Source organism: Poecilia latipinna, unplaced genomic scaffold (assembly GCF_001443285.1).
Source record: "Poecilia latipinna isolate Pla-1442-1.1 unplaced genomic scaffold, P_latipinna-1.0 Scaffold343, whole genome shotgun sequence".
NCBI lineage: Eukaryota > Metazoa > Chordata > Actinopteri > Cyprinodontiformes > Poeciliidae > Poecilia > Poecilia latipinna.
In genome coordinates this window covers 290,318-311,818 of record NW_015112959.1, presented here as the reverse complement: position 1 = coordinate 311,818, position 21,501 = coordinate 290,318, and the positions used below count along the sequence as shown (strand labels likewise).

The 21,501-nt window shown below is 39.0% G+C and overlaps 4 protein-coding genes across 9 annotated transcripts in view; 1 reads left to right on the top strand and 3 right to left on the bottom strand.

Moving 5' to 3' along the window:
- The window catches only part of LOC106949432 (formin), a 58,327-nt gene extending 55,283 nt beyond the window's left edge, over positions 1-3,044 (top strand). For 4 of the 6 annotated variants that reach the window (XM_015035665.1, XM_015035661.1, XM_015035662.1 and 1 more), the window contains 2 exons: positions 1,158-1,239; positions 1,352-2,802. In XM_015035665.1, coding sequence (XP_014891151.1) covers positions 1,158-1,239; positions 1,352-1,396 — 127 coding nt within the window. In that variant the 3' untranslated portion in view covers positions 1,397-2,802. Of the gene's footprint in view, positions 1-1,157; positions 1,240-1,351 lie in introns of all 6 variants that reach the window. The other 2 variants (XM_015035664.1, XM_015035663.1) reach the window with 2 other exon arrangements.
- A 1,201-nt stretch (positions 3,045-4,245) lies between these two features.
- grem1b (gremlin 1b) lies at positions 4,246-6,532 on the bottom strand. Its single transcript, XM_015035668.1, has 2 exons — positions 5,633-6,532; positions 4,246-5,373 (listed from the first exon to the last, which is right to left on the bottom strand). Exon 2 carries the CDS (start codon positions 5,369-5,371, stop codon positions 4,823-4,825), a length of 549 nt encoding a protein of 182 aa, XP_014891154.1. The 5' UTR covers positions 5,372-5,373; positions 5,633-6,532; the 3' UTR covers positions 4,246-4,822.
- A 2,030-nt stretch (positions 6,533-8,562) lies between these two features.
- arhgap11a (Rho GTPase activating protein 11A) lies at positions 8,563-16,614 on the bottom strand. The gene is made up of 11 exons (XM_015035660.1): positions 15,932-16,614; positions 15,091-15,158; positions 14,887-14,983; positions 14,529-14,785; positions 14,220-14,383; positions 13,997-14,137; positions 12,589-12,762; positions 12,375-12,504; positions 11,557-11,665; positions 10,614-10,728; positions 8,563-10,531 (listed from the first exon to the last, which is right to left on the bottom strand). Exons 1-11 carry the CDS (start codon positions 16,058-16,060, stop codon positions 9,096-9,098), a joined length of 2,820 nt encoding a protein of 939 aa, XP_014891146.1. The 5' UTR covers positions 16,061-16,614; the 3' UTR covers positions 8,563-9,095.
- Positions 16,615-17,465: 851 nt separating this feature from the next.
- LOC106949430 (actin, alpha cardiac) lies at positions 17,466-20,553 on the bottom strand. Its single transcript, XM_015035659.1, has 9 exons — positions 20,448-20,553; positions 19,359-19,508; positions 19,129-19,257; positions 18,809-18,919; positions 18,639-18,723; positions 18,342-18,503; positions 18,065-18,256; positions 17,799-17,980; positions 17,466-17,708 (listed from the first exon to the last, which is right to left on the bottom strand). Exons 2-9 carry the CDS (start codon positions 19,485-19,487, stop codon positions 17,565-17,567), a joined length of 1,134 nt encoding a protein of 377 aa, XP_014891145.1. The 5' UTR covers positions 19,488-19,508; positions 20,448-20,553; the 3' UTR covers positions 17,466-17,564.
- Positions 20,554-21,501: the final 948 nt, after the last annotated feature.

The window sequence follows — 21,501 nt, the reverse complement described above, 5'->3', positions numbered from 1 at the left end:
ACGAGATTTTCATTGCCCCCCCCCACCCCCCCCCCCCCCATCATGGATCCATGTGCTCCATCTTATTTGCTATCATGTCTCACATTACTTACAGCTGATTGTGCTTATGGACAATTAACTTTATTTTAAATACTGTTTGCACAGTCATAAAAAACCAAGGGTTTTTTAAAGGCTTCCTCATTATCTCTGTCATTCTCAACAGCTTCTCACTTAAACAGGCTTTCACTGACCGCAAACTCAGAACAGGATCTGTAACGCAGGCTTAGTCCTCGGGCATTTACCTGCATTGTGTTGCAAAGGTATTCACACTGGTTAAACCTTTTCCAATTGTGTTGCTGTAACAATTTTAATACAGAGCTGTTGGGCGACATGAAGAAAATGTTTTCTTTCTTTGTTGAACACTTTCGATAATTATCACAATATGGTTTCGAATCAAAAATTGTTACTCTTTCAATATAGAGGGAAATAATAAACGTCAATATTTACTTGTACATAAACTGAACTCTGAATTTCCTTAAGAATTTCAGGACTTCATAGATTAATAATGATTCTTTGTCAACTGATGATATACTAATTTACGCATCACGTTTGCAGTACTTTTTGAAAGTGCAAGTAGGCCACCTGTATGTCTTACTGAGCTTTGGAACCCGGATTTATTGTTGTTTAGTGAACTAAATGTTCTACTTTTATGGTAAATGATCTGTACTGGTATAACACTTTATGTAGTTCAGAGAATCCAGCGGGATTACACAGATTCATGACAAAATGACCTAGTCAAAGTACAAAATATTGTTCAGAGGCTTGTTCAAGGATTAAGCTTGCAAAAAAAAAAACTTGGAATCGCTGGATGTGCGTGACAAGTATTTTGGATGTAGATGTAGATTTTAGATGTAGACAAGTATTTTAGATGTTTATTTATAAAACATTATGAAAAACATGTTACTTTTTCCTTCCAATTCACAGTTATGGTCCACGTTATGTTTGTCACAAACAAAATCCAACTAAAAAACACACAGAACTTTTCCAATTGTGAAAAAGTTAAGGGGAAATATTGTTTTCCAAAGATCATCTTAATGACAGGCTTCCCTTCCATATGTCCTGTTTTAATGGAACTGACAATTTGTAATCGTTGTATTTGTGTGTTTGTTTTTCCAAAGGCTGAAGGAAGCTCAAGAAAACATCAAGAAAATCACAGCGGACAAAAGAGTGGAAACCAAAAAGATTAATGCCAACAGTCTGGTAAGAAGTAATATTTATTCACCCTCAGTAATGAAGTTCCCTAAAAGCTGCCTCTCTCTTGAGTCAACACTGAAATCAATACGCCTAATCTTTATGTTGTTGTTGCCAACAGAAAGAGAGGTTACGGCAGAAGGAAGCCAACGTGCCGTCCAGCTGAAGGACATAATGAGTGGCAAAGGCAGAAGAAGAAAGGTTGCAGTGAGGAAGCGTGCAGGCCCCGCCCATTTTACCTTTACCACCTGCCTCACAATAACACAATAAAACCTGAGCAGATTTACTGTTGTATCTTTGCTCCACTAACAGGACCCTCCACCTCATCCTTTACACGCCTTCCTACCTCCATGTTGAGCTTCTTTTCTTTTTTTTTTTTTTTTTTTTTTTTTTTGCTCAACTCCTGCAGTGGGTATCCACAGGCAGCACCAGTGAAGTGATGGGACTCTTGAAGGCCAAAGGTTGACCTCATTCATCCGGCATGCCACGACCTCTGATTGCCCAGCTTGGGGTAGGTCTCTGGGGTTCACTGGGATTCTCAGCAAGCTCCACAAGCTTCCTCCTGGACCTACAGAAGCTGGGGATTGTCACTTTTCTAAATTTCACCTGACAGCTTACAGGAGAAACTGAAAATGCTCTGACAAATTCACAGTTTTTAAGCCCCTGGCGGTGTTGTAGGAACACATGCTGCTTCCTGTCTCTTGTCTTCTTAGAGGAAAATCCCTGTTGACAAAACAGATCTTTCATTCTCAGAGCAGGAAGTTAGCAGCGTCTTTTGCAGTATGTAATGTCTTTGATTCACCCCGCCTCATTAAAAAAAAAAAAAAAAAAAAAAAAACTTTTTGCCAGCACGTCATGTTGCAGGAGCTGCAGGGACCGTGCATATTTTTGAGCAATATGATGAACGATCTACATTTTTCGGATGCGCAGATTGCCGTGTAGAAGTTGCGCACAAACGGTTTGCTTTTGTTGTGTGTTGCACTGCACCAGACTGAGTTCCACCGGGTGATGGCCAGAGGCGAACAGCAGCTGGCAGCGAGTCTGGCACGGACTCCTTTGGCCTCCTAAAACAACACAAACTCATAAAAACAGCAGAAGAACTCAACATCACCTGGCTCTACGCTCACTTGTGACATAAAAAAAAGAAATAAATCTATATTTCACTGTGCTCTGCAGAGTTTTATGCACTTTCCCGCTTGCAGTAGCTGTACGCTGTAGCACCACCCTCCGTTATGATGCCTGCGTGCATTTTGTTCAGCCTGCTTGCACTCCTTTCTTTTGCACCTCTGTTACTATGCAAAAACATAGGATTATAGTTTTAATGCCATTATGAAGTCATGTTAGAATAGAAGTTATATTTTAAAAATTGAGTATTAAAAATTAGATGTATGTACAGATATCATGTAACCTTTTGTCCATAAAGCAAAGTCTATTTATGTAAAGAAAAACCATTACTTCATGTAAAACAAAAGAAAACATCAGATTTATTACTTTTGGCAGTTTGTCTTCTCATTGTAACTATGACTTAAGCGTTTCTTGACAAATTAGAAAAAATATATATTTTCACACGGATGCTACTTGTAAGTTGTGCATATTTGAAAAAAGAAAGTGAACTGAGCTGCCTTTTATGCTTAGCTTTGTGCTGCTAGGGTTGTGTTTTGAAGACAGAACATGAGCTGTGATACCTCAGACGGACCTCCATTCATAGGATTCCCTGTTTACCCTCTGTACCTTCTTTTACAGGTGTCTTTTATTTGTACGGGAAATCTAAAGCCTTTAACAGTTTTACGTTTCTTCAAGTGGCCAGGAAAATATAAATCAGCAGATGCTATATTAATTTGTCGTCAGCAGTTCCTGATGTAGGTTTGTCGCCATTTTATAGAACTGTTTTAAATTTCAAAGATTTACTTGTAATGCCAAGTGAAACAGTTTTGGGTATGGATGTGTACTAATTGTTGAATTTCAAAGGCCTGTACTGTGTAGATCTCATACTTTGATTTGTTAGAAGGGTTTGGTCATTCTTAAAACTGCTGAGCAGTCAAATAAATTGTGAGTCAGAATAAAGTCTGGCAGTAGAGCATTGTTTTTGACATTTAAAATGGCTCCTTGGAATCTGAAATTTAAAAAAGAATTCATTTGAAGAAGAAGATTTCTTTTTCTTTCTCATAACTATATTTTTGAAGCACAAACCTATTTGTATGAGGTCTTAATACGGTACATTAAAACAATTTTCCTTGCTTCCGTTTAGTTTTGGATCCTTTGAGGACAGCACAGTATATTACAAATACAATATCAGCATATGCGTAATTAATTTCTCAAAGGAATGCATTCTTTGTTACTCATTGTCTTTCAAGGAAATGAGTAACAAATTTATAATTCACACATCAATAAGATAGTATCTAAATGCAGTAGATGCGCAAGATGTAAAAATTAAAACAAAATGGTTAAAGTATTAGACAGATTTGTGGAAAATGTTGCAATATTTTAGAAACTCAATGTTGCATCAAAGCACAAATCATCTCGAATAAATTAAAAAATGTAAAAAACGTGATCCTAGTGTTAAAAAAAAAAAAATCCTAAAGTTTTGTGTGGTTAGCGGATTTAGACAAATAATTCAAAAGAAATTGTGGATGTTTTGTAGAAAGAAACTTTTGTCTTGATTGCATGAAGCAATCAAAAATACAGTTGGTTAAATTTAATCTTTTTAAAATTTATGAATGCAATATTCACTTGTAAAATTGAATAACCTACTTTCTGGTGCAGAAAGCTAATTTAAAATAGTAACTTTCATAAAAGTGACAAAGTGGCATTTTAGAAAAATAACTTTGCATCATCTGCTTGAAGCCACTGGAAACGTGCATAGTTAAAATATTACAAATAATATGCAAGATAGAACAGCATTTGTTTATTTAGTTTTAATAGATAATTTAATCAAACGGAATAAACAAACCGGTTAAATCAAAACGACTTTACATCTACATTTAAAACTATTTAGTCTCAATACTAAGCAAATACTGTTTTGTTTTTTTATATAAAAATGAGTCTGCTTTACTTTGAAGACTTTATAAATAGACTCCAGACATAAAAATGAAATATTTTACAGGTAAAGCTTCGAAATTCACAGAAATCAGTTAGGTTAACCTCAAAAGATTCTTGAAATGTCGAAATAAAAAAAATATCACATTGTCATTACAAATATCCATTCATCAAACTCCACACAGTGGATACATCCAGTTCTACAAACACTATGCGTTAAATACAGGATTGCTTCGAGGAGAAAACAGTGATTTGAAAGTTGCAACATGATTTTTGGAGTCCTGTCTCATAAGGAAGCCGTGCGCAGGAAAAATAAAAGTAAACTGTGCCCGTTTGGAGTTAGCGTTTCCGTGCAGTGTGTGTTTTTTTTTTTTTTAAACTAACAAGGAGTAAAACGTCTCTGCTCAATGTTGCATGTCAGTTTTTTTTTCTTTCTTTCTTTCTTTTTTTTGGCTGTGCAAGAGGATAATATTACAAAACCGTCCGTGTACATCTCCAGATGGACACAGGCGCTCGTTTTCTCTACCAACACCGTCTGCGGATTGTTGCAGCGTGTTCAGTCCAGGTCTATGGAGATGCAGCGGCACTGCTTGACGCGCTGGATGCGCTTCTTCTTGGTGGGAGGCTGCTGGTCCGGACAGTTCAGGGTAAAAGTCATGGTGGTGAACCGCTTTGGTTTGCAAAACGAGCAGGATTGAAAGGCACCCTCCTCCCTGCGGATGTGCCTGGGGATGTAGAAGGAGTTGCACTGTCCGTAGCAGAAGCGGTTGATGATGGTGCGGCTGACGCAGCCCTCCTCGTGGATCGTCTGCTTGAGAGGCTGCGTTTTGCACCAGTCCCGTTTCAAATACTGGCGCTCCGTCACATGCAGAGCCTCCTGGCTGGACTCCAGCACCTCGTCGGCTGGTGAGGTTGAGCCCGGCCTCTGGCGGGACCTGGATCCCGACTGTGGGGGCTGCGGTTGCTGCTCCGATTCGTTTGGGTTATTTTTGTCAGGATGAGGAATGGCCCCTTGCGAGGCTCGGTTTCTTTTTGAATCCGCGGGAGATGACAGCAGTCCGATGATGAAAACCATACTGCATAGAGTGTGCGCGGAGACGGCCATCCCTAGAGAGGATTAAAAATAATAATAATAATCACGTTTTTATCTTTGGGAGAGTTTCACACAAACCTCAAGGTTTTTACGCAGCATAAATACGCACGTATAGAACTTTTTGTGTTTGGAAAGTGTGTAAGAATAATCTTCTTGCATATAAATGTCTGTTGAATTACCCAACCTAAATCTAAAACCCTGACCCGTTATCAGTCCAAGTATTCAGCAAACGTCTACTAATCTAAATGGTAGAGGTAGGCAATAGTGGCATACCTAGGCGATTCTCCAAATTCGTCAAGAGGGATGATGCGATCCTGTGAGCCTTTCGCCTTTCTTGCACCTACAGCGGTCGACTGGACTCTGATGGCACTCTGGATAACCGGGAGACAACGCGCTCCATAGACGGGGGCCAACGTGGGGGTTTAATACAAATTGCTTCAGCGCCGGACTGTCTCCCTTTTAAATGTCTGCCAGCTGAGATGTGCACAACAGTTATTGGCTAAGCGAGATGTGAAGAAAATTAAGTCAATCCGCCCCCTCAACACTTCCCTGAACCCGCTTCAAGAGAGCAGACAACCGAGGGGTACCGAGGACAGGCAGGGAGGAGGATGAAGAGGAGGAGCAGAAATAAAGTATGCTGAAGTGGAAAAAGTGAAAGGGGTCTTCTTTTGATAAACCATTATTGTGACATGGAGTAAGTTCCTATACTTGGTCATCAGGCCTATATTTCACCGCACCTGTAATTCTATAGCCGAAAATTTCAAATGATTTTTTTTTTCTAGAGTCCTTAGATGGTGAAAAACGACTAAGATTGAATGATTTAGTCATTCAATCTTACCACTTCAATGTTGCTTAGTAAATTATATATTTTTAAATAGAATTAAATCCAATTATTAGTGTCATCTTCTAGGTTTGTTCTTCTGCAACTACTGCAATAAGGGTCAAAACATTTGTCAAAAACTGATCTTAAATACAAATGGAACCAAAATTCTAACACAAACTATAATAAATCAGAAACTAGTGTATATAAAAGTGAGAATTTTATTTTCACATATGTGGAAAAATGATTAAATAGACTCATGTAATTTAGTCACTGTAAGTTTAAAGATTTTATGTTGAATCAAGGCAACAAGTGAACTGGACTATTTTTAGTTTAGTCAAGTAGCCTAATATTTAGCATTGTGTTCTAATAGAACAGTAGTTAGAGGCAGACCCTATTGGGATAGGGTAAGGGTGGATTGAAGGGAAGACTGAAAAAGAAAACATTTAAGCAAAGATTCAAAAGGATGAAGGGTAGGGGGATGGATGGAGTAGGGAAGAAAAGAATGAACAGAGGACAAGTCAATACAGCATTTAAATGGTATGACAGGGAATTAAATAGGCAATAAAGTCTGGAAATATAAATATTTCCCACTCTTACGCTAATACTTATCCAGCCCTGGGAAATATTTAATGAAATCTGATATTTTTCCAAACTGTGTAGGAACCCTGTAATTATATTTGCTATGAATAGCAGACAACAGTGAACCAGAAAAATGTGCTGGTTGCTGTTTCACCAGTGTAGGAAAACCAAACGTTTTGGGAATATCAAAATGAATGTAAATATGTTCAAAGTGTAAAATACAGTTGCTAATTTCTTTCTTTTTTTTTTTTTTTTTTTTAACTTTACAACAGTTTCAGCTCCAGAGTAGACTACTGGATGTGTAAAATATCCAAGGAAGCCACATTAGATTTTGAGGTTTGGTGAGAAATCTTTCTTGGACTGCATCATTCAACCAATCATGCAGATCCAATAAATAAAGATATTTTTGTTCACAGCAAATTTAATGGTGGTCCAGTTTCATTGTACAAAACCAGTTGGGGTGATATGGTCTTTGAACAGGCTGCTATTAATACCAGATAATAATGCTTCAATCTTTCTTTTACACCTTCCAAGCATTCATTTAAAAAAAGTTTGTACACTACATGTGCTGCACTGTGGTGACACTAATTGTGGCATTTTTAAATATTTAGTTATGTAATGCTAATTAACTTGTTTTCATCCCTTTTTATTTTTGATTAATCTTAATGTTTCAGCTCCAAGTTTATAAACCATTGAGGCTCACTTTACATGTTCAGTGACGAGGCTACCAGCCACCAGAATGTATTCATTTGTAGATACTTTTAAAACTTAGCAATGTTACCAAAAAGTAGGACAGATAGCACTGTGAGTGATTAATTTAAAGAAAAAAAAATGTCTGAAGTTGAAATAAACTGTTTACTTCACTGGCTAACAGTAAGTTTAATATTCAAGGCGGCCATATTTTTTTGAGGTCAGGGTTAGTGAGAACCCTCCATCTTTCCAAACAGAGCTTTGACTTCCATGGACCGCCCCGACTTAATGTTAAAATGAAGCGTACGATAAACTACATCCTTCAGCCAGTTACTGTGATAGTTTTCATTTTTGTTTACATTACCCAACCTGGAAATGTTCATGCCCTACTGTAATACTGTTTTCAAAGACTGTAAAGTTGCTGCTACTCCAAGTTCACAGCATGTCCAATTCTCACCATGCAGTTCAAATTTGATTTTCACAACCTGGCAACCTTAAGAATATCCTTCTCATACTTAAATGCCTGCATTTTTAAATCATTTAGTGAAGTTTTTTTTTTTTTTTTTTTTTTTAAAGTGTGTATTTTTACAGAGAAAAAAAGCTAGTGCAACATCTCTCATCATAAAAATCCTTCATGCTTTATTAATCCAAACTAAACACACAAAGTGTTCTCCCATCACTGCGGCAACAGAAACTACCAGGAGACTATCCAAGTCTGATCCATCATGTTAAACACGAAAGGTATGCAAGCTTCTGTTAGACAGGGCAAAGTAAATCTCTACAATCTTGTCAGATTAAAATGTAATGCGTCAGATATGATTAAAATATTTTATAAAGCTCTTGATGCTTTATTTCAACTGCTCAGAATGTTGATATTACAGAGTCGGAGAGGAAAGTTTACGTTCTAACAAATCCTAGACTTCTCGTGACCCGAAAAGCATTCATCAAGACCTAAGAATATTTTAATAAATCTAAATAAAACCGCTACAAAGAGGCTTTAAATCAGTCAGAACCGAGGCATGGATATTACTGAAGTGGAGAACTAGCTACAGGACGCCCCCTTGTGGCTGCAAATTCACTTGATCCAATCACAAGAGGGATAAAAATTTCACTGGCAAATTCACAAAAGTATGAAGCCGTTTTTATTTGTCTGGAGCATTTCTCGGCGCTGACAAAAAAGCAAAGCATAAAAAAAAAAGAAATATAAAAAAATAAAAATTGACCAAAGCACAAAGATTTATAAACACTGTTAGGCTTTTTATCCCTCTATAAATTCATCAAAACAAGGGTTTCTTTCTCTTCTTTCAATGACAATTGAATTTCTTTAGCTCCCTAAGAGACGAAGAGATCTCTCAAGGTTTTTAAATAAAAGCGTAACACCCATATCTCCATTCACACCACCAGCTATCAACATTTTACATAAATTACCCTACATTATGTGATCTAAACGCTTAACATGCAACTATACAGAGTGATATGTCAAAATTTAACTTAAGGCACCTGAACGTCTCCCAATAGGCTCGTAAAACAACACAAACCTGCTGCAGCCAACATAAATTAGAGCATAAGGTAAACATGTCGAAATGTTTAATGTCTCGGGGTAAAGAAACCCACATAGCAAAACAAAAAGAAAAAGGCAGTGTCCTACAAGTCGACAGGTTTGGTAGCAGACAGAAGTTGGCCATGGTTGAGAGGGTTTCTTGGAGAACCTCTATAATGGCTCATGTTCTCTGCTGCAACCTGCTGCATAATGATCGGTTTCTGGACAGCTGATGGATCAGACTCCACTTTGGGATTTGGTTGAACTTTGTTGGTCATGTCGCCCAAGGCGCAGGGCTTGAGTTTTCGGGGCAAGGTGCTGAGTCTTTTCGGTGGGACAGGAGGGGGTTTCTTTGTGGGAGCCGTGCTGTTGGAGCGCCCTACTTGTGGCCGGAGCTGTGGATGAGGCGAAAGACCGGTCTCTAGACTCACAGCCTTTGTCACATGACCAGCCAGGCTAGCAGCGAGCTCTGGAAGCTTACTGGGTTTTCTGCTCTCTCCCGTCAGAGAGTTGATCCTGCGTACCGTCAGTCGCACGGGGGTGCGCTGGAACTTCATGGGAGATCTTATTTGCTTGTTCCTTGAGATTGAAGGAGAGTAAAGGGTGAGCTTGTTGAAGTGTTGAATGTGATCTAGAACCCGACGCTTTTGGGTCTGCTGGCCGTCTGGTGAGAGGGCCGGCTGGTGTTTGACTTTAGCTCCACTCTCCGGGGAAACATTTACCGTCTCATATGATTTGCTTCTTAAGGTTTCAGTTTTGTTTGGCATATTGGGCTCATCATCGAGTCCAACACCCGGCTTGTATGGAGTGGATTGGAGCCCAGAAGTGACAGCCAGTGCGAAATGAGCAGGACTCTGCATGTCCAAAGCATCAATAAGCCTGCTGCAGTTCACCTGCTGTGGAACTCTCTCAACTGACCCCAACGTGGAATTGCTACAGCGACCAAAGGAAGGAGATAAACCTTTGTTGACTACTGGACTACAGTGTGGACTAGACTCAAACACACCACTATCGATATGCAAAGGAGTGAGCGCTTCAAAATTAAATCGACCAAAAGTAACATTTTGTTCATCAGCCTGAGCTGGTGGGTAGAAGGTATCAACTTCAAAGGCTGAGGTTGGAGTAGCAGGAACATTTGCTGATAATTTAATCCCACTTTCTCCAACTGAGCTGCAGAAGCCCCGTTTGGAAGCCAGGAGGTCACTCTCCGGCTCTCTGACGTCATTCTGGGTATTTACAGTTGGATCATTTTGTCTCAGCGGTTCAGCGACAAAGCGCGTGCTCTCCAGACTCTCTGAGCTTGAAGCGCAGCACAGCTTCTTGGGAAGAATGTTTGCCGGTGACAGCTTGGAAGCAACGATGGCTGGCTCAGACATGTAGCTGCCCTTGAGGGCAGTGGTCAATGGAGTGTCTGTGAAAGATCCTCTGTCCAAAGCTTGTGTTCCCACAGGAGTTTCCACAATCCATGAGGCCTGGTGGGCACTCGAATCACACTGGGGGGTCAGCAAGTTATCTTCCGACTTGCTCATGTAGTTTGAGCCTGAAAAAGAGAAGTAGAATTAATGGAACGTTACATTTAATGGACATTTTTAACAACACGTTGCATGCTTTCTGGTACTTACTCTTGGATTCAGTTTTTCCGGCCAGATTTGATGGGGTAAAGTCCATCTCCTTGTTGAAAATGAAACCGGTGGTGCTCTCCTGAGTGGCAAGACGCAAGCCGATGGACCCAGACCCCTTCATCAGTACCACAAAGGAGAAATGAAAGATGAAAGAGCCTTTAAGGAGGGTTAAGCTGAAAGCTAGTGTTTTGTTAAAAAGACCCAAAAGAGGTTGCCCAAGTTAAACATGTTAGAAAATAACAGGTTTTAGGGTTAGTTCTTCAGAGGAAGACAGAAATCACAGATATCTGAATTTATTTTATTGGCTTTTTATTATTGCAAGGATCTTAATATATATAACTTTGCAACAATAGAATTGCACATAATACACAGCTCACCTAGAAAACTCAAACAATTTTGAGCATTTTTTTCCCCTACTCCATTTTAAAAAATCCCAGCTATATTTTTATTTAAATCACAACTAAAAGTCACGTTTGACCGTTGCATAAGTTCATAATGACTGTGAGCAGGTTCACTCCAAAGAATACCAGGAAACGATAGGAAACCAGACACAAAGTAAAAATTATGCACTGGTATTTTGTTGATATTAAAACCATAAATCTGAAAAACTATGCAATAGTGAGGAGAACATGAAAAGCAGAAAACCAATATGAAGCAGCATCAATAATGCCATTCACCCACTGTGAATGTTTATAGAAGATGCTACATATACTTTTTTCTGCAAGTTAATCTTCAGAACATTTTAATAAGGTGCTAGCTGTAAACCGCAGTGCAGAGAATGTGTGAAACATAATTTTACAGCAATTTCACAGGGGCTGTAAAATTAAAAATTTTAAAAATAGCTAAGTGAGGGACACGGCGTGTGGCTATTTCATGTAATTGGTCAAAAAATTTTTCAATAAAATTTGTAAATGCTAGAGTCTTAGTGGGGCGCCAGACTTACAGAGTCTTTGTTGCTCTTCCCCAGACTGAAACGCTGGCGCAGAGATTTGAGTGGAGCTTCTTTTTTGGTGACTTTAGGAGAAAAGCAGCCAGCTCTTCCAGATTCAACCCTGAGAAGGAAACAGATTGAAAAATCTGTGAGGAACATAAACCGGCGCTTAAATACAGAGACAAGAAAAATAGCTTAAATCTATTTCCTGTGTACTCATTGAAGTCAAATGTAATTGATAAGGTTATTAAGTATAATTTCACAGAAATTTAGGATCTGCTTATCAAAAGAAATATGCAAGATATTCAACAAGAGCAAAAAAATAAAAATAAAAAAACTACAGTAATGAACTTACAGACAGAGAAATAGTTGCGGTAGGATAAATGGTAAAAGTCAATTTGGATTTGATTTGTGAAAATCTGTAAACTCAAGCTGGATGATTTAAGGTTATTCTCTTATTCAGTAGTACATGCACATTAGAGTTCAGCTGTGACAAAAAAAAACAAAAAAAAAAACAGACCTATAACCACTGCTACATCCAGACACACGTTTCCTACACAGAGACAGATCAAACATTGGTGGGGATGTGAGTTTTTTAGTCATTTATTGATAAATATATATACGGCACAGTTTGAACACAAGAGCACTGAGCTCAGCCTTTGTGTGTTTTTTTCCTATTTTCCCCAGTAGAGGAAGTGGGGGGGGGGGGTTCGCTACTGGAAAAAAAACAACTACAAAACTACTTGTAATCAGTGCAAGTTAGTAAAAGCATAATAATGAATCTATTTCAAAATAAAGGTGCAGACAAAGGTAACAGTTTTGTTACCTACCTGTTGACAATATGCCTGTGGCTAAATCGTTTACTCTTCCTTCTTGCAGAGGTAGATGGTTGCCTTTTCGACCTCCCTGCCGGCGAGAAGGTATTTTGGGACGAATCCAGAAGTCCTGAAGCACTGCAGGCTGGAAAGCATGCGAGAAACATTTAATCTCAACTATAACCGAAAATAGTTATAGTCGAAAAGTTGGACAAGCTTTCAACAGTACCTGAACCAGGAGTGGAGGTCCCGTTGAACAAAGAGCTGGGGAGAAGTTCAAACCCAAGGTTCTTTTTGATAGCTCTACGCTTCTTGTTTGAAAATCCGAATGAGTTACGAGGTTCCAGTGGAAGTTTTCTCTTTGAGGACGGTGTTGCTATCACAGGAGTTGTAGAAGAAAACACTGGAAAACATGGCAAACTTTAGATAAAGATGCATTCAAATAAGAAGTTGCTGCAATAATTAAAAAAAACAACACTAAATTATTTTGAACCAAAGCGAAGATGATCAGCCAGCAGACATTTGTAGGCGATTATGAAATAACACGAGCAGGCAAAAAAAAAAAAAAAAAAGTAAAGCCAGCAAGCCGGGCATTTCCAAAATTTTCAGATGATGGGTGCTACAGAAGCTGATTTGAAAAAGATTTTTGTGAGAAAAAATAAATAAATAAAACAGAGCATTACATTTCATGAGGGAAAAAAAACAAAGAAACAAAACATTAATTCCAGTTTCAAGAAGACAAAGGTTGCCATCTGATTTGCACAGGAGATAGATTATTTCAGCATCTTCATGCTTTCTGATGCAAATCTCATCTCGTGTGACACAACTGTACCTACCAAGACCTTCTGGCTGGCTGATATTTGTGGGAGTTCTATTAGTTTTTATCTTATTCAGTGCACCACAGACCATATCTGAAACATGAGACAAACCCGGCCAAATAAACAGGATTTTCTTAGGAAAACACTGGCAGCTTTACACAAAATGTTCTACATTGACAGTTCTTCTGACTCAGATCTCCAGAGATTTTAGCCCATTTAAGGTACTGTAAGTTATGAAGCATATTTATGAATTAAAGGCCCTTATTGATGCCTGGACGGACAAATGAATGAAGAAACAGGTGGACAGATAAGGAATGAAAATGAGTGGACAGTTGAGCAGACACCAGCACTGTGGACAGAGACAATAGGATGCATACCTACATGGATTGACAAACAAATGGACAGGCAGCAAATGAAAGCATAGACAAATGGGCAGATATAAAGGAAAAACAAAAGAATGGACAGATGGACAAAAGAACTGAGGGACAAACAAGGACATATAGCTGACAGGCAAAAGGATAGACTGAAAGATAAATGGATGGATTCATAGAACTTTTAGATGTTGTGATATGGACTAAAGTCTGCAAACAAAATATATTTTTCTAGATCAATTTCCTTTCTATCATAATTATGCAGACCCACAAAATATAAAAATCAAATATAATTTTCCAGAATTTCCTAGATAAGATAAGAATCCTATTAACACCCAATTATGGTCAACTAGAGTACAAAGCTACATTTCAGTTGTTGGGTTTCCCTGAGTATTTCAAGTTCTCATTTAAAGATACCCATAATACAACTTTAACCGAAGAGTTTTACCTCCAAAGCTGCGTCTGTTTTTCTTCTTTATCCCTGAGTTTAAGTTCACCTCTTCTAGTTCTTCCTGAGAGGGCGATCGAGCCCCTGGCTCACAACCCATCATGGCAGGAACTTTCTCTTGAAGAAATTGAGGTAGGACACCTGAAATACATAAGTATTTAAAATGAGAAAACTAATTCTAAAGCTAAAAGAGCAAGACCAGGCATAGTGTCTCAAGTCATACCAAAGTTTTGGGCATTCTCTATATAGCAGTGCACAATGGCTGCCTGTAATTTAAGGCGCTTCTCCGTGTTGGCGTTCATCTTCTCTGTTCCGTCTCCAGAGTGAATGAGGTTTGGGGCCAGAATCACAGATAAGTTACCGCTATCCATTTTGTTCTCTGCACTTCTATAATCCGAAAAGGAAATAGAATACATTTGTGAATGTCCTTTTCTTCTTCTAAAAAAAAATATCTGTATCAAGACACATAACTTCCACTGAAGATGAGAGGAAAACTGTATAAACAAACTTCAGCTACAAGTAGTTACAATACCTCTGGGATACACTGTGAAGGAAGTCGAAAAAGTGACGCAGTACACAAGTGTTTTTGTCTGGCAGCACACAAGACAGCAGCATGGTGGCAGAGGTCCTCTCCTCCGCAGAGGGCAACTGCTGGACCTTGAGAAAGGCATCCTGCAGCTCTGTGGGAAGGATGGGCTCTGGGAGCTCCCTGAAGAACTGCTTCACCAAGCCTGCGACGTCACAGGGACGAGCTGTTGGCAGACAGTCTTCTCCTGCATCGAGTTTAGCCTGGAGAAACAAAACACATTTTTGTTGTGAAATGCAGTTCCCAAAGAATTTAAAAGGTGACTCTGCAAAAGAAAACAAGGTCAGCCATAGCGATCACTCACCCTGAGTTCTTTCAGGCGTACAACAGAACCCGATTTTCTAAACAGACCTTCTGTTTCAACATGTGCAAGCAGTTTCATGCAAGCATCAACCAGAAAGCTGCAAAGATGGTGGGGAAAAAAATATTTGTAAAATACTTGCATGACATCAAGTTCCAACATGCAAAAAGCAAGTTGGATTCAAGTATAATTGGTGAGCTTTCTTACCTTGGCACACGTCCACATTCCATATCATAGCATGGCAAGCTGTCCAGCGGTACACCAAAAACTTTTCGCTTTGGAAATTATTAAAAGAAATAGCAATTATTTATCCAGTTCTTAGATTTGAATAAAAAAATGGTTTCATCAACATTAATACGTAGCTTCACACAAATTAGAAACTCTGGCAACTTCTTTGCTGTCTGATTAGAAGAACAATATCACTGAAAATATTAGTAATTCCACATCCCGACTGCCTAGGCTGCTAGTGATTCATACCATTGTTCAAAATTCAGTCCTCAACTGATTTCTGATTAAACTACTGACTGCTTGAAATAGTCAAAGCAGCTTTTGCCTATTTGTATTATAAAATGCTGAAATGTCATGATCCTCACTTCTTTTTTAAGCTGCTGATTCTGCACCTTAGGGACATTTTGTAAATTGTAACAGGCGTTGCAAAAGTGTTGCAACCCTGAAAGTCCGTTTCAAAAAAGTAGGTCATGTGGTAATGACCATTTCCTTTTTATAAATGTGTATCAAAATTTTCCATTTCCATTAGGGTTGTTGTTAAATTTATATTTATATTGTTAGTTACTGTGCAAATAATCACAGGCAGAGCCACGCAAAGGATCAACAGTGACTGACGTAAGAAAACATTTGCTTGTCTCTCATAAGGATACGCTACCTGAATGCTAATCGACTGCAAACAAAGGAATAATGAAAGTTGATGGTGGCGTTTTGTTCATTCTTGATCTAAAATTACCATTATTGTTTGTCAAGTGGAAAAAAATCTACAGCTACTGCAAGCACAAGACAAATATGGCAATGTTGATTAAATGTCTAAACTTACCAAATGGCTGGCTGTTGTCTTGCAGCTGGTTGCTTTGTTTTTGTTCCAGTTCTTTATCTTTATCCCATAAACAGTGCGGAGGTGCTGAACAGCCGCTAAACGCATCACATTTTTCTCCATGACGTTCATGTTTTAAAGTAATTCCTTCGAAGAATTGCACTATTATTGCTCTCTGATACTATTTCCTTTCACCACCGTTAATGAACAAGGTACACGGGAAACAGTTCTGTCTAAAACTCAGCCCTGTCTAATTCAATCTCTTTTCTCAAATCCCTAAATCATTTTCTCGAGGAACCTATTAATACTACTAACGGTCTAACAGTCCAACAAAACAAAAGGGTCACTGTCCAGGTATCACAACAGTGAATTACACATAGTAAACAGCCTCTCTAAAGGTTAGCTTCGCCTATATGTTGCAGACATCAAGTTAGCAAGCAAACGTTAGCTACATAGCTTAGCAGTCATGTTAGTTTGTAAACAAACGAAAAAAACGAAAGAGCTTCTCGTTTCCATCCGACCTCAAGTTGCCCACTATGTTTTCTCAATCAGTAAGCGAAGTACATTCCACTTATTTAAGCCTTCCACAAGTTTACTGCATAATGCTGTCGTCCTCTCAACAATCGGTTGCGAAGCTTGCTTCCTATTTCCGGAGCACTTTCAAACAGAGGCGCTCCCCGTGCTCTATGTTCTGATTGGACGGACACGATTCGAATAACATTTCCCTCGGGGTGTGTGTTTTATCACACAGCGTCTCCCGGTCTGGGCGGTGCACGAGGACAGTTCTGCTGGAGCAGTTACTCTGGTTTACTGTGTAATTAAAACAAGGTACAATTTTTACACGGAACTAAAAGCATCATTTGTTGATCAAAATATGCATTAAGACCTGGATTTCAATGCCTTACTAGCTTGCTTTTACATGTACGTACCCACATTAAAGAGCTTAGGTCAAATGGTAAGCTTGTACAAACCATAATCACCTTTGAAACACTTTCCCAAAACTGAATGTTATATGTTTTGTTGTTATGACATATTTCTGTTTTCTAGTTACAAACCAATAACAAAATAATACAAAATTATAAATGATCCAGAAACTGACATAAAAAATAGATTTATATTATTTAGGGACTGGTTTAATAAAGTCAGAGCACATTTGAGGCTTTTCATTTCTAAAGGTTTAAGAGGTTAAAGAGGATTCAAAGGACAGACTAGAAATCAGTGTCAAAAACAGGGTGGTTGGCCAACTCCTCACCATTTTCATTCTACCATCACTCTGCATTAATATTAAATTAAAAAATACTAACAGATAGCATCCTGCTGGTCCATTCAACTTGGTAGTCTTCCAAATACCACTAAGATGTAATGACATTTGTGTCTGTAACCTGGAAAAAAAATGCACAAAAACATTCATGTGGAATAAAAAGTTTTGTGTAGCACTGCATATTGTGCATCACAAAAAAAAAAGCCAGACTAGGCCTGGTCCATTATTATGTTTTGTTTCATGTTGGATTCTTGGCTAGTGATTGCATTGTTCAGGTACTTTTTCATAGGCTTATCTTTATTACAACATTGCATAAACAGGTATATACAACACAAAGATGTACAAGTGTATGAATGGAAACAGGTGACTGCTGGTTTAGAAGCATTTCCTGTGGACAATAGAGGGGCCGGCTTCATCGTATTCCTGTTTGCTGATCCACATCTGCTGGAAAGTGGATAAGGAAGCCAGGATGGAGCCACCAATCCACACAGAGTACTTCCTCTCAGGTGGAGCAATGATCTAGGTAGGATATGAGCAAGTTTTGATTTTTATGAAAGGTGGAATTCCACTATCAGAGTTTGGCAACTTGTAAACCTTTATATTTCTCACCTTGATTTTCATGGTGCTTGGGGCCAGGGCTGTGATCTCCTTCTGCATACGGTCAGCGATACCAGGATACATTGTAGTCCCACCAGACAGCACATTGTTGGCGTACAGGTCCTTACGGATGTCAATGTCACATTTCATGATGCTGTTGTATGCAGTTTCATGAATTCCAGCAGACTCCATACCTATTGAAAAACAAGCAGATTTTAATTACTAAGGAAAATACTAGATTGAAGTAAAAAACATCTCTCAGGTGCATGTAAACTCACCAATAAAAGAAGGTTGGAAGAGTGTCTCTGGGCAACGGAAACGTTCATTACCAATGGTAATGACCTGACCATCGGGCAATTCATAGCTCTTTTCCAGCGAGGAAGAGGAGGCAGCAGTGGCCATCTCATTCTCGAAGTCAAGAGCCACATAGCACAGCTTCTCCTTAATGTCTCTCACAATCTCACGCTCAGCTAAGAGGTAAAAAGTTTGAGCAGTGAGGAAAAGACAATCAGCCTCTCTAACAGATGCATACAACAACGCCTGATATCCCCCTACCAGTTGTGACAAAGGAGTAGCCACGCTCAGTCAGGATCTTCATCAGGTAGTCGGTCAAGTCACGACCAGCCAGATCAAGACGCATTATGGCATGTGGCAAAGCGTAACCCTCATAGATCGGGACGTTGTGGGTAACGCCGTCTCCAGAGTCCAGTACGATACCTTAAGCAAGACCAGAAAAGCAAGAGTTAGTGAAGCTTGTATCCTTCCAAGGATGATGGCAGTAAATTGTAGTTTTAATCAAGTAAAACTCACATCGTACAGAAATCCTGGACAATAAGAAAAAAAATTACTAACCAGTGGTACGACCTGAAGCATACAAGGAGAGCACAGCCTGGATGGCCACATACATGGCAGGAACATTGAAGGTCTCAAACATAATCTGAAATGAAAAAGTGATCAGAATAAAAATAAGTCTCAACTTGAGGAATGCTGTGACTGAAATGTTTGGACAGAATTCCAGTCACCTGAGTCATCTTCTCCCTGTTGGCCTTGGGGTTCAGCGGTGCCTCAGTGAGGAGGGTAGGGTGTTCCTCTGGAGCTACACGCAGTTCATTGTAAAAAGTGTGATGCCAGATCTGACAGAAAGAAAAAGAAAAGCAGCTGACATGAAGTCAGGAACAACTGCTGGCTGGATAAACACCAGACTGGAAGGATGAAGTGAAATCTAAAAATAAAGCCACTTGTTGTGATTGTGGCAGATGAGGTTGTAAATTCTAAAGACTGTAGAGTGTCAGCTGTTGTGAAGGATTTAAGAAAGTCTCTTTGTTAACACACACACAGCTACCTTCTCCATGTCATCCCAGTTGGTGATGATACCATGTTCAATAGGGTACTTCAGAGTCAGAATACCCCTTTTGCTCTGGGCCTCATCGCCCACATAGCTGTCCTTCTGACCCATGCCCACCATCACACCCTGAGAGGAAAGAAGAGATATGTTTTCACAATCATATCCAAGAACAGATTATTAATTAATGATTTTTTTTTTTTTAAAGATGGCCTTTATCTTCACTCTACCTGGTGGCGGGGTCTTCCAACGATGGAAGGGAAGACAGCTCTGGGAGCATCGTCTCCAGCGAATCCAGCCTTAACCAAGCCAGAGCCGTTGTCGCACACAAGCGCAGTAGTCTCATCATCGTCGCACATGATTACAGTTTATCTGGTGGTCTTTAATTCAAGTATGAAAGATTGAAACGAAACTGTAGGGGATGTTATTAAAAACAAAGCTGTTTCTATTTTATTAATACCATTGAGAAGAATTTGTATAGTGTTGAAGTGTACCTTCATGCAGATAAAACTACTACTCTTCTACTACTAACTACTACTCTGACCATTTGGGTGAATAAACTCAATACGAGTTGTTATAATTATTATGCACTGACTGTGCCTATGATACCTGCCAGTGCAATCTGATAACTGTAAGGTGTTGATAATTGATAACACAACTCACATCAACAGAAACAACCAATGAAGTGTTAATTAACGTGCTATTTTAGAACTAGATTAGTCATGAACCTCTGATAACATATCTCCCCAGCCACGTTAATCTCTGGAAGCTACTCAGGTTACACCAAAGAGGGGCATAAAAGAGAGACCTGAGATCTATTTTAGGTTCTGTGTCCCACCCCAAACACCCCTTTCTCGCCCCCCCTCCACTGTGCTAAATGGAGTGAAACAAGTGACACATGGATCTCCAGCTATGCCAGGTCAGAAGTGGCTGGACTGTGACACTTTTGTCTTACTGCTTCACAACATGCCTCAGATGCCCATTACCTTCATTCACTTGAACCTTGAGATAATTCCTGATTATCCTCATATATATTCTGCATTATTCCAGGTATTTTAACCACATGAAGTTAGTGTTTACTTTCAAAAGGGCATTTTTAATAAAAGACAATAGCCTAAGATATTTCAGCATCACTTTGCAATTCACCCCTAATATCCAGGAGTTTTAGTTTTAAATATATCTGCAATTCATTTGATTATTAATGAAGTCAATCATTACCTAATTAATTATTCAAACCTACAGAAGTGGACTAAAAACATCAGAATCTACCTTCAATTATTGTTTGAGAATCAGAAAGACAGTGTGTGCCATGTACTTACCAAGGTGCACTGGCAGACAGATGCTTCCACTGGGACGAGTTTTCATGGTATGGAGTATCCCTTATATAGCCCCCACAGTGGATCCAGGAATCAAGGGGGGTTGTGCCCAGGCTGTAGACAAGCCCAAATAAGAACTTCCAGCACACCAGCAAGCCTCAGGAAAAGTGTCTTTAACTTATATGGATGGGCTTAGCTTTTCATAATAAAATCACAGAACCACTGGAATGTCTTAAAAATTTAAAATGTGAAAAGAGTTAGGAGTCATTGGATTGCTATGTGACACATGTTAAAAATCAATCAAGTGACTGAGCTTTGCTCTAATTGTATATGCATTATTATTTAAATAACAAAACTGACCTATTTAGTAATCATATTTGAATTGCTATTTCAATGTGCATAAGACATAACCTCTACGTGTATCATGTATAACACCAAAAAAGCCCACTAATCGGACTCAGTAAATGCACCGTCACTGGTGTCTTGATAAGGCGATGAGAACATTGTATACGTCTGTAAATCATCCTGCTGGTGTGCGCGCTCAGCCATCTCAGTGTGTGGAACAGCTGATGGTAACACCAGCTGGGCTCTATGTGTCTTATCTGACAGTCTGAGTGGGGCTCATTTCTGATTGGCTCAGGCGTTTCCTTGTAGGGTGATTGGAAGTGCCAGAGTCATTTATGAGCAGGCAGCGAGTTTGAAAAGAGCAGCTCCATATTTGTGAAACCCACAAGTTGAAAAATATTTTTGTGGTGTGTTCAGTGCCATATGAGGGAATATTGTCACTTGCAGGAAATATGCTAATATTTGAATTCTTAGTTAGAATACCATTATTCCATGGGCAAATGTTATAAAATATAGCAATTTATAATTACTACACATTTTTAGACCTGTGAAAGAAAGCATAGCATGTAAAATGCTAAGTTGTATCACGACTAAAGGAATGAAAGAGCATTCCTTTGTGCCACACTACTCACCATACAACACTATTTTTAACTTCTTGTCTACAGATAGGAGCAGGATGCTGCATTTTTTACAGGCAGTTTAAATTGACTGG

Coding starts and splice junctions, on each gene's coding strand:
- grem1b (XM_015035668.1), bottom strand. CDS start 5,371: ATGGCCGTCTCCGCGCACACTCTATGCAGTATGGTTTTCATCATCGGA.
- arhgap11a (XM_015035660.1), bottom strand. CDS start 16,060: ATGAACGTCATGGAGAAAAATGTGATGCGTTTAGCGGCTGTTCAGCAC. Junction 14,138..14,219: donor AGAGAATGCCCAAAACTTTG/GTATGACTTGAG, acceptor TATGTATTTCAG/GTGTCCTACCTCAATTTCTT. Junction 11,666..12,374: donor CACAGGCATATTGTCAACAG/GTAGGTAACAAA, acceptor TTTCCTTCTCAG/GGTTGAATCTGGAAGAGCTG.
- LOC106949430 (XM_015035659.1), bottom strand. CDS start 19,487: ATGTGCGACGATGATGAGACTACTGCGCTTGTGTGCGACAACGGCTCT. Junction 18,257..18,341: donor CTACTCCTTTGTCACAACTG/GTAGGGGGATAT, acceptor TTTACCTCTTAG/CTGAGCGTGAGATTGTGAGA. Junction 17,709..17,798: donor CAAGCACCATGAAAATCAAG/GTGAGAAATATA, acceptor TATCCTACCTAG/ATCATTGCTCCACCTGAGAG.